Source organism: Entamoeba dispar, genomic scaffold (genome assembly GCF_000209125.1).
Source record: "Entamoeba dispar SAW760 scf_1105229460983 genomic scaffold, whole genome shotgun sequence".
NCBI classification, from domain to species: Eukaryota; Evosea; order Mastigamoebida; family Endamoebidae; genus Entamoeba; species Entamoeba dispar.
The window spans coordinates 10,987-22,431 of record NW_001854465.1 but is presented as its reverse complement, the minus strand read 5'-3'; the positions used below and the strand labels follow the sequence as shown (position 1 = coordinate 22,431).

Below are 11,445 nucleotides of genomic sequence, written 5' to 3'. Positions count from 1 at the left end.
TTCATTCTTTTTTCTTTAACAAAATGTTTTATTAAAATTCAATATTTTTAAGTTCTTTTTTAGTTCTTCTTATTTTATTTTTTTTAATAACATTTTTTTTAAATTGTGTTATTATCTTCCTTATCACAAAAACCAAAAACATATTAAAAACCCTTAGGGTTTTATTATAAAACCTCAGATAGTTGTTAATTAGTATCATTGATTCATGTCATTAATTGACCAAATTCATCAAGCATGTCAACTCTCATTATCAGGTAATAACAATAATTTAACACAAGCAAATGAAATGTTTAATGTGATGTTTAATAACCCAGAATTTGGTACAGCAGCTATTAACATTCTTTCTAGTACTCAAGAGCCATTAGTTGTTCAACAAATTGTTTCAATTAATTTTAAACATTACATCAAATTAATTTGGGAAAATTTAAATGAACAAGCAAAAGAAAAATTATGTGAATTATTAATGCAGTTAATCATTAGAGCTCCAGGAGTAGTACAAATCCAATTAATAGAAACACTAAGATATATTTTAACAATGGACTTTCCAGGTAAGTGTGGAGGGTTATTACAAATTATTCAATCACTAATTCAAAATCCAGAAATTCTTTCAAATGAAATATCATTTAAGGGAGTTATGTTAAGTATTAATACAGTTGCTAAATTGTTTAGATTTCAAACAGAAAATTATGCACCAATGATGCAATTTATAGAAGTAATATTTCCTACATGCTTGAGAATATTAATTACTGCAATTCAAAATAGAATGTATGTTCACACTAGACTATGTTTTAAATTATTTAAATATATTATTTACACTAAAGTTCCTTCATTCTTTAACAAAGAAACTATTGATTTATTTTATACTAATGCTATTGCATTTTTACAACAACCTTTTACTTTTAATAATAATGATGAAAAAAATGTTCAATGTTCTTCTTTAATTGGACTTATTCGTGGTACTTCTTCGTTCATTAGTCATAACACTAATAAAACATCTAGAGCTACTCAAACAGTAACATATTTTATTGATAATATTGCAACACAATTTATTAATACAATGCTTCCTCATTTAAATTTATCAATACCAAGTAAATTAATGTTTTATGAAATTACATTATTATCACATTGTTTAAAAACAAGTAAATTGTCTAAAGTTATTCTTCAATTCTTCCCAGTTTTATTTGAAAAAATTATATTTAGACAAATTATGGTTACTCATAATGAATTAGAAGAAATGAAAGTAGCACCTGTTGATTATCTTAGAAATAGAGATGAAGATGATGACTTTGGTTCTGTTGATGGAAGAACTGCATCAATTAATTTTATAAGAGCAACTTTACAATATAGAGCAAAAACATTCCTTCCATATTACATTCAACCATTATTAAATCTTATTCCTGTTGATTCAACTGGTCTTGAAAAAGATCCAATAATTATTGATTGTGCATGTTTTATTATGGGAAAAATTTGTGGTCAATTTGTTATTTCAAAAGATTATGCTAAGTATGTGCCAAGTATTTTAAGTGTCACAGTTCCATTATTATTATCTAGCGGAAATACATTATTAATTAGAAGAGGATGTGATTTAGCTGGTATTGTATTTAGAATACTTAATTTCCAAAAAACAAGTATATTACCAGATTATGTTATTAAAGTAGTTCAAATGATGTTCCAACTTTTAAGTAGTAATGATGTTATTGCAAGAGTATCAGCTGGATCAGTAATAGGAATATTTGTAGATTATAATTGTTTGAGTGATTCATTTAAATCAGTATTAGTTCAATTATTTGAAGTATTGTTACAAACTATTAAAGTTTTTGAAAGTGAAAATGTAGTTGAAACATTATCTGAATTAATTAAAAGATTCCCAAATGAAACAAGACCACATTCAATTGACATTGTTAAAGCATTATTAGACGTATTAAATTCTATTGAAAATAATTATGGAGAACTTGATGAAAATGCACAAATGAATGCTACATTTTCTGCTTCATCTGCAGTTACTTCAATAACTGATATTATGAGAATGAACGCAACAAGTAATGAATCAATGAATATTTTTATTGAATTATTCCTTCCATATATTAATAGATTATTAACAAGTGATAGTTTATTTGCTAAAGACAGTCTTGAAAATACCTTTTCTTTAGCATGTGAACTTGTTAGATTAGCACCAACACCTTTACATCCAAGAATTCAAGACTTATTTACTATTATATTAAATGTTAGTTTAAATATGAGTTATGATGGATTAACAAGTGCAGAACCACTTATTACAGTATTTATTGCTAAACAACCAGAACTATTAAATATTCCAACTAACATGCAATTGGTTATGAAATTAATTAGTTCTGTTCTTTCTTCTAATGACATTGATATTGAGGCATTATGTGTATTTAGAATTGCTCAAGCAGTATTACTTTGTTGTGATGGACAAGTTGATACATTTGTTGAATTCCTTATTAAAACTACATTACCTTTATTAAGAGATCCAGAATCAATGTTAGCTTTACAAGGAACAGAAGCTATTTTATATTGTATTTTCTATAACACTAGATTAGCTATCACAATCTTAAATTCATTAGGAGTTCTTAGTCAATTCTTTTCTTTATGGAACAGTTTTATTCCAAAGAAACTTCCTTCTCTTTCTGATAAAAAGATTACGATTATTGCATTAATGTCATTAATGACACTTCCTGTTGACCAGTTACCAGACTTTATTAAAAATAATTTAACTGGATTCTATAATACTGTTATTACATTACTTGTTGAAACAGATAATCAAAGAAAGAGATGCGAAGAATATAAAATTAAAACTGCTCATAATTTATCTGGGGCTATTAGAGATTCTACTATTCAAAATTTAAATGATGATGAAGATGTAGTTTATGAAGACACAGACACTTTAGAGAATTATGATTTTGATGATTATGATGACTTTGGTGATGACATTATAGATGATGATGAAGATGAGCTTGTTAGTTTAGATGAAAGAGAAATATTCTTTGAAATATTAAAGAGAGTAATGGAAGGTGATTTAAAGGATGAACGACATGCAGCTGCAATTAGAAATTTACCAGAAGGATTGAGAAGTGTTGTTCAAACAATTATTATTGAACAAACAGCAAAACAACAACAAAATTAATACAAATGAATAAGAAATTAATTTAAAGATTTTTTAATAATAATAATAATTAATTGAAATAATTAAATTTATTTTAATTTTAAATTATAAAAACTAAATAAAAATTAATTAAATGAAAATTACAATCAATAATTACAAAACATTATTATAAAACAACTATAATTTTTAATTATTATTTCAAAGAAATAAGTTATAAAAATTAACAAACTCAATCTAATTTTTGTAGTATAATTATTTATGAATGTTTATGGTTTGTATATATCATATGTTGTACTTAATTTGCATTAAAATTTATTTTATCAAAAGAATTTGTATACAATTTGTTTTTTTTTATTCCTAATGAATTTTAGTTTTATTAATTTATTTAAACCTTTATCAAAAGAAGTATATGGTAGTATAATAGTTTATTTTCTTTTATTTTTCTTTTGATATTAGAATTATAGATGTTAATTAAAATTATTTCTATCTGTAAATTTTTTTCATTAGTATTTCTTATATTTTATTTACCAATGTTTCATGCTTGTTCATTGAGAACTTTTCTTTTTCAAGACTATTTCTTATCAGATTTTTTTATTTTTACTTTATTAACTATTTATAATTGTGTACCCAAATGATTGTTTTCTTTTATATTTCAATCTTTTGTTTTTTTCGTGATTGTTTTGTTTTAATTTATTTAGGCTCGTCATTACTTTTTAATTCCAGGTACTCTCTTTATATTCTTTTTATATCAGTTTTTTGTGAAGAATTATATCTTGAATTATACCGCTCAAAATGTTGTCTTCATTACCAACTGTATTAACAAAAACTTTTAATATATAATAAAGAAGTCCAATCAAAGTTTAATGATTAAATAAAAAATTATAATTTAATTATTCTTTTGTTATAATACATTTTTTAAAAAAACAAGAAGGAAGAAGAAAGAAATGTGATTAACAACATCCAGTTGATTCAGTTGGTTGTGTTTGTTGAGTTGGATCAACAATTCCTGGTTGTGCACTTTGAGATGATTCACCAATTCTTTGAATAACATCACGTGCTAATGAAATAAAACAATCATCAACTTTTAATGAATTTTTGGCAGATGTTTCTAAGAATGGAATACCTAATTTATTAGCCATTTGTTGTCCTTCTACACTTGTAACAACTCTCTTATCTTCAGCATCACACTTATTTCCAACAAGAATTTTATTAACATTTTGGTCTGCATTAGCTTCAATGTTTCTCATCCAATATTCAATGTCTAATCATTAAACATTATTCATGTATACTGAGAATTTTAATTAAAATATTAAAACAAACTATTAAAAGATTCTCTTGAAGTAATGTCATATACTAAAACAATTCCCATAACTCCTCTATAATAACTTGATACAATAGTTCTAAATCGTTCTTGTCCAGCTGTATCCCATATCTGCAACTTTAATTTCTTATTATCTAATTCGATATTTTTAACTCTAAAATCAATACCTACTGTCGTAATGTACATTGGGTTGAAAGCGTCTTCAGAAAATCTAAGTAGTAGTGAGCTTTTTCCAACACCACTTTCTCCAATGAGTAATAGTTTAATTGTTGAATCCTTCTCTGACATTTGTTTTTTGTATTAATCAGTTTTTTCTTTCTTTTTTTTTTATATTAAACTATAATTATATTATATTTATACAATAAATTTTTCATAAAAAGAAATAAAAAATTTTATGTAAATAAAATGAAATTTTATTGTTTAAGTAATTTTTCTTTCATAATTTTTAATAATGTAATTAATTTATAACCATTAATGATCAAATAAATTTATTTATAATAATCAAGGCTTTGTTTCATCGACATCAATCACAATAACAGGTGATTTAGCTGCTCGATTTTTTTCATTTAATATCCTTGCTTCTTGGATATTCTTTTCTAAAATTTTTTCTTCTTCTGGTCCATCTATTTCAGAAGAGCCACTACTCATTAATTGTGTGAGTCCATCATTCTGACTCATTTCTTGTCGTTTAGCTGTTGAACTTTGTTTCCTTTGAGACTCAAGAAATGAGAAGTCAATTTGAGACGTCCATTCATCAAGAGTGTTGTCTTTATCATCGTTTGGGATTTTTCTTGGTTGGTTTTGAACTGTTTTAACTTCGTTTCTTTTTTCGGAAATAAAGGATGAGTTTAACAAATTAAAGATTACAGAATATGTATTATTTTCATCATCAACATTTCCAAACATAATGTCATCTATATTTTTTTCAAAAATTTGACCGAAAATAATACTTTCTGTTTGTCTTGATTCTTCATATAATTTTGGATAATGAGATCGATGATTTATCCACCAACAATGACTATCTTTAGAAGATGGTAATGGTTCTTTTAGATAATCATCAACCTCTTTTCCACAACGCTCTTTTAAATTATTTAAAATTACATTGATAGCTTCTTGTGAAAACAATCTCATTTTTTTATACTTTGGTTCAAAAAATGTTGCTCTTGTCAATAACGTTGGTGTTGTTGGTTTATAGTATTTTGATATGATGTTCTTAATAAGATTTTTTGCTTCTTTGGTTTCTTTGAGAATTTCTTCATATTTGATTGAATGTAAATTAGTATTTGATCTAGAACTATCACAACATTCTACAATATCTGCTAACACGTCTGTTAATTCTCCAAGAGATTTTACTTTATTTAAAGTACATGATTTAATAAAAATTGGATGTAATTCAAAATATAATTCGCAAATAATTGATTTATATTTTTCTTCAAAAAATTTTGTTATTGGTAATAAATGGTCTTTTAATATTTTTATCCCATCTATAAAAGATGATCTTGATGTTTTAGCAAATTGAATTAGTACAGAAGAAATAAGACTTTTTGTTTCTTCTTTTAAACTTAATTCTTTAATCAATGTTTTTACTGAATTAAATGTTATTTCACATTGACAATCAATTATTGTAATTACTGGTTTAGAAGGAATGAAAATCGTATTATTAATATATTTTGGGTAAGAATAATTAGTAGATGATAAAGAAACAATAGTTGGTTTTTTTGTATAATAGTGAATATAATCAAAAACCTTTTTATCGACATTGTCATCAGGTGATTTGATTTGTCCAATAAATAATTGTCTTAAATTTCCTTTTTTTGTATAATAACTAATAAAAAGTAAATAAGAGTTATATGTATTTGAATAGTCCATTAGGTAAAATGTAGGGGTACTAACAAATGATATCTCTTCTTGAATAATTGATACATATGGTAAAAATTCTGAATTAATAGAAATTTGTTTTTGACATTCTTTTTGAAAGAGACTTAATTTTTGAGGTTCTTGTGATGAAACATTTTTAATTTTTGAAGATACCAAAGCATGAGTATTTTGGTTATTGATTTGGTTAGACAAAACTTCATTGTCTTTTGTTTCTAGACAAGTTGTGGTTTTATCTATTGTATCACGTTGTTCTGGAAGACCATTTATTTTTAATTTTTCGTTTTTGTTATTTTTAGATAAATTTTGATGGTCAATGATTGAATTTATTCCAGTAGTTGAGTTTTTACTATTTGTTGAATTTGAGATATTTGGGTTAATATTTTCTTCACTTTTCATAAGATCTAATTCTTCGCTTTCCTCATTTTTTTGTTCATTTCTATTAGTCATTTCATCCGATTTTATTTTACCTTTTTCTGAGAGTTGTAATATATCAATCAACAAAGTACTATTTCTTCTTACTAACCAGAAATTCTTTGTTATATCTTCTGTTGAATGAATATGTGAAATCCATTTAATATCATTTTCTATATCAGAGTTATGATTAAATGAATCAGCCAAATAATAATGAGAAGCGAATTCTGGTGTTAAAACTCTATCATATTGCTTAGGAATAGAAGAGGAGAACAAACTAAAATTTTTATTTTGAGTTAGATTTATAAAGGCAACTAATGGGTTTTCAAGTTTTAAATAACGACGAAACATTAGTTTTAAAGTATTGATTAGATTAGAAAATGCGGTTTGTGCAACAAAAGGTAATCCTTGAATGTAATGAGTTATTTCAATTTGAAACAATGAATTGTTAACTATAGAGCATACATCTGTAAAACAAGTTGCAGTAGAAATTGTTGATAAATTCTTTAGAAATGTTAACTTTTCAGAAATTAAAATGAATAATTTTTCTTCTGGTGAAGGATTAGATTGTTTCTTTAATAATGAAACGATATCATCAATAAGACTTAAATTTTCATCACTAAAAAATCTAATTTCGATATCTTCAAAAGGAAGTTGTTTTTCTTTGATTTTCATTTGACATATCTTTAATAAATCCCAATAAAAAGAAAAATTACTATTACAGGTAGAATCGATACAATCAAATACATTTATGTTAATACAATACACAAAGGATATATTTGATGAAATATTAGCTCGTGGTTGAATAAACTTATTTGTGAAAATAAGAATTTGATGGTGAATGTCTAATGTTTCTAGTAATTCGTTTATTATAGATAAACTTTTTTCTTCTATTTCTAACGATAAATATAATTCTTCTTTCTTTTTATTTCTTATTGACTTAGCACTGAATAAACAATATACAAAATCATCTATTACTTGACTTATCATTTCGAATAATATAATGTGTGTTGCTTGTTCCTTAAAGTATTTAAGAAATTTAGTGATAATGTTTTGAACTAAATCTTCTTGAAGTTGATTTATAGAAGGCATATCAACAATTTCATTGAAAAATGGTGTTTCATAGAGTTCTTGATAATTGTGAACCAAACTTGCAAAAATTACTTGTTTGTCGATCTTATTATCACTTTTCATGTTTATTTATTGTATTTTAAGATGTTTTGTTTATTTTTTTGAGTAAATGAAAGTAATAATTTTTAATTTAATTATAATAAGTTTAATTAAAAAATCTATTTCTTGGAAGTATTGATTTTGGTCTTTGTTCTTCTATGTCAAGGTCAAGATTTTCGATTGAGTTATTTGGCTGTGTTTCTTTTTCTTTAATGTTATCATCTTCTTCTTTATGTTCATCTATTTGTCTAAAACTATAGGGACTATTATCATTTTCTTGAGGATAGAATAAAGGGACTTGTTCGTCTATTGATCTTTGAGGTGGTAAGGCACTTACTTCTTCCTTAATACTTTGGCTTTCTTCATTAATACATTGTTTTTCTTCTTTTATTTTATGTTTTAAATCATTTATTTGATTGTTATCGTCAGTATCACTAGAATCAACTAATTTTCTTCTTTGAGTTGGTGATTCATTATCTTTAAGTATATGAAGTAACTCTATAGCATTTTGCCTTATGACAAATAATTGAGAAATAATAAATTTTGAGTTATTTTTTTTAATAACTCTGTCATAAATTTTTATAAAGTCTTTTTTAGTTTGTTGATTAAGTAAACCAGAATGAACTTTAATTCCAATAAATTTTCTAGAATATAATCTTAAATTAGTATAATTAATTTGGTATTTCCAATATGATAAACTACTTGTTTGTGTTATTGGTTCATTATAGTATGCCATAATTTCTTCTTTGCTAACATTTTGTAATATCCAATTTAAAGATGAACATTGTAATGGATTTTTTATACAACGTTTTTTTGATGGAGAGAAGAACAAAACGCAATCATAAAATGATTTATTTTCTTCTTTTAATGAAACCCATATTTCACGTGCTTTATTAAAACATTTAAACAATTCTTTTGAGAGTTCATTATTATGTGTTATTTCTATTTGTGTATTAATAAGATTATCTAATTGGGAAATGTATTCATCTAAATAAATTGTATTATCAAGAACATTAATAATATCATATATTGGTTTAACTTGGTTAAATACCAATTTCATTTTTTCGATAAGTTCATTGTTTTGAATTTGACATTGATGAATAATTTCAGAATAATTTAAAATACACCATTCAATGAATCTGAATGATAGTTGTGGATGAGTGAATCTAAGTTTTTTAATGGAACAAGTTTCTTTGGTAAATATTTTTTCATTTCCTGTGTTTTTAAGAAAAAGTGATTTCTGTTTAGAAGAATTTATTTGATTGTTTATTTGTTTAGCAAAAACAAAGAGTTCTTTAAAAAATGATGAAAGGTTATGATACTGTGTACAGTTAATTGCAGCAAAAATGTTACAATTATCAATAACTACGTATTTATCGTCTTGAAATTTCATAACTGTATTTAACGTTTTTGGTTCATGAATTGATACAAACGTATCCCTAGGAAGTGATGGGAATATCTCTGTTGTGATTTTTAAAATTAATTCATTTGTTATTCGTGTGAAGTTAGATACGTTGACTAAATATGTTTCTTGAACAAAATTTCTATCAAGAATTATTGCTGATAAAAAGTACCACATTTCAAAACCAATTTGTTTTGTTTGTATGCTAAAAGAAACTTCACATCCTCCTTCTATAACTTTTTCAGATAATTTTTGATGAAGTTTAGAAATTAAATCATTTAACTCCCTTGTACAAAAATCGTTTAAACTAGGAAATTTAAACTCAGAAGCAATAGGAGAATTTATTGCTTGTTCGTAGTCATCAATTGTAGCAAGTAATAAAGATTGCATTGACTGTTTATTTTAAGTTCATTAGATTATTTGATAATGTATGATGTGTATCACAATAAATAATCTTTTTTGTGTTTTTTTTACTATTAAACAGTGTCAAGAAAACAACAATCAGTGTGAAAGGGTTAGGATTAGGGATTGATATCTGTCCCAGACTCAAATTTTATGGTAAATAGAAGTAAATATTGTTATTTTTTATTAAATTCTTTATTTATTCAAAATAAATAAAATAATCAAATTAATAATATTTACTTATCTTTTTAACTTTTCATTATTTTAAGAAGTCACAGTATTAAAATTACTGTTAAGTTTATTCAAAATAAGGTGTTAAAAAAAAAGGAGTTTAAATTAATTATTTAATTCAATATATAATTATATTAAATTTTATATTTAATTAACCACCTTAATATTTATTTACAAAATTTCATTGACAATTCCTTATTAAAACAACCACAATGTTTTAGTTGTATTTGTAATGAAAATATTAGTTTAATTTTTTTTCTTTTAACTTATTGCCTACAATGTTTAAATATAACAATATCATAGTTATTTTCTTTTTACTCAATAATTTCTCAAAAAATTATTTAATATTCTCGTTTTGATTAGACGAATGTTTAGTTAATGAATTTAATATAATATGAATAACATGTATTTTATTTATTGGTACTTCTTATTTATTTTAAAGATATTACTATATTAAATTCAATACCTTTAATACCATCTCTTATATTGATATTATCTTAATTATTATTTAGTTGGAGGATAACTGATATGATAGGATTCTCTCTACATAACCATTTATGATACTTCTTTATTCAAATGTACTAATAAGAATATTTATAAAAACATTCAGAATATTTATTTTTATAATAAAAATAAAATACAATTAAATCTTTTAACACAACTTTAAAGAAAACATATAAAATTGAATATAATTGAAATCTTAAATGACATATTTAAAGTGAAAATGATGTCTATCACAAGTTAGAATAATTATAAACATAAAATTAATATCATAAGATCTGTCTATTAATATTTAAAATTTATATTCAATTTATAACTTTTTTTGACTATAATAATTAACGAGAAAAAAAACAAAACTCTAAAAACAATATTAGCATTTGTTCTAAAGAGCAATAAGAATGAGATATAAAAGAATATTCTTTTCCTATATAACCAAAAATAAAAAATATTGGCTGTAAAAAAATAAAAGAGTTTAATTATATAAGAAATGTCTTTGAAAGTATCTTTGAGTATATTAAAGTCAGTACGTTTGGGTTTATTCTAAAGATAAAAAATAGTTTCTGTTTACAAACATTATTACAGTTTTTTATTAAAAATTTGGATTTTTATATTTGGAAAAATAAATTTTTAATAACCCAGAAATTGAAGAAAAAATTCCTACAAACATCAGTAGGTGTTTTCTTTTAAAAATCAGTAATTGTTAAAAAGAAATATCATATTTATTGTCGTTTATCTTTAATTAAAAATTTATTAAATTAATTTATATTTTTATTTATCTACTTTTTTTATTTTTAGCTTTTTGTTAATTTAGTATTAAATAAATTATTCTTATTATTTATTTTGAACCAAAACAACAGAAGAAAAGTTAATGCTACAAATACAAAATTATTGTTAAATCTTTTAGTCAAACAAACAAGAATAATTTTAATGGGTATAGTTGAATATCAAAAGCCATTCACCGTTCTGAACTTTCTTTAAAAATGAATAACAAGTAATAAGAAAAAA

The 11,445-nt window shown here is 23.8% G+C and overlaps 4 protein-coding genes across 4 annotated transcripts, besides 17 other annotated features; 1 reads left to right on the top strand and 3 right to left on the bottom strand.

The window, feature by feature from the left end:
- Nucleotides 1-26: 26 nt before the first annotated feature.
- Nucleotides 27-105: a sequence feature (AT_rich).
- A 100-nt stretch (nucleotides 106-205) lies between these two features.
- Nucleotides 206-3,145, top strand: EDI_138580 (importin beta SMX1, putative; the record flags this gene model as incomplete). Its single annotated transcript, XM_001737942.1, has 1 exon — nucleotides 206-3,145. The coding sequence occupies one exon, from the start codon at nucleotides 206-208 to the stop codon at nucleotides 3,143-3,145; it is 2,940 nt and encodes a 979-aa protein (XP_001737994.1).
- Nucleotides 787-813: a sequence feature (AT_rich).
- Nucleotides 2,868-2,973: a microsatellite.
- Nucleotides 3,138-3,192: a sequence feature (AT_rich).
- Nucleotides 3,193-3,263: a microsatellite.
- A 23-nt stretch (nucleotides 3,264-3,286) lies between these two features.
- Nucleotides 3,287-3,348: a sequence feature (AT_rich).
- Nucleotides 3,349-3,428: 80 nt separating this feature from the next.
- Nucleotides 3,429-3,514: a sequence feature (AT_rich).
- Nucleotides 3,515-3,709: 195 nt separating this feature from the next.
- Nucleotides 3,710-3,745: a sequence feature (AT_rich).
- Nucleotides 3,746-3,990: 245 nt separating this feature from the next.
- Nucleotides 3,991-4,048: a sequence feature (AT_rich).
- Nucleotides 4,049-4,074: 26 nt separating this feature from the next.
- On the bottom strand, nucleotides 4,075-4,733 carry EDI_138570 (uncharacterized protein; the record flags this gene model as incomplete). Its single annotated transcript, XM_001737941.1, has 2 exons — nucleotides 4,075-4,385; nucleotides 4,445-4,733. The coding sequence occupies 2 exons, from the start codon at nucleotides 4,731-4,733 to the stop codon at nucleotides 4,075-4,077; spliced, it is 600 nt and encodes a 199-aa protein (XP_001737993.1).
- Nucleotides 4,418-4,439: a sequence feature (AT_rich).
- A 31-nt stretch (nucleotides 4,734-4,764) lies between the features above and the next one.
- Nucleotides 4,765-4,947: a sequence feature (AT_rich).
- EDI_138560 (uncharacterized protein) lies at nucleotides 4,947-7,928 on the bottom strand (the record flags this gene model as incomplete). Its single annotated transcript, XM_001737940.1, has 1 exon — nucleotides 4,947-7,928. One exon carries the CDS (start codon nucleotides 7,926-7,928, stop codon nucleotides 4,947-4,949), a length of 2,982 nt encoding a protein of 993 aa, XP_001737992.1.
- Nucleotides 7,929-7,981: 53 nt separating this feature from the next.
- Nucleotides 7,982-8,023: a sequence feature (AT_rich).
- EDI_138550 (uncharacterized protein) lies at nucleotides 8,011-9,696 on the bottom strand (the record flags this gene model as incomplete). The annotated part of the gene is made up of 1 exon (XM_001737939.1): nucleotides 8,011-9,696. One exon carries the CDS (start codon nucleotides 9,694-9,696, stop codon nucleotides 8,011-8,013), a length of 1,686 nt encoding a protein of 561 aa, XP_001737991.1.
- A 179-nt stretch (nucleotides 9,697-9,875) lies between these two features.
- Nucleotides 9,876-10,094: a sequence feature (AT_rich).
- Nucleotides 10,095-10,549: 455 nt separating this feature from the next.
- Nucleotides 10,550-10,588: a sequence feature (AT_rich).
- Nucleotides 10,589-10,723: 135 nt separating this feature from the next.
- Nucleotides 10,724-10,779: a sequence feature (AT_rich).
- A 243-nt stretch (nucleotides 10,780-11,022) lies between these two features.
- Nucleotides 11,023-11,074: a sequence feature (AT_rich).
- A 94-nt stretch (nucleotides 11,075-11,168) lies between these two features.
- Nucleotides 11,169-11,282: a microsatellite.
- Between the last annotated feature and the right edge of the window lie 163 nt (nucleotides 11,283-11,445).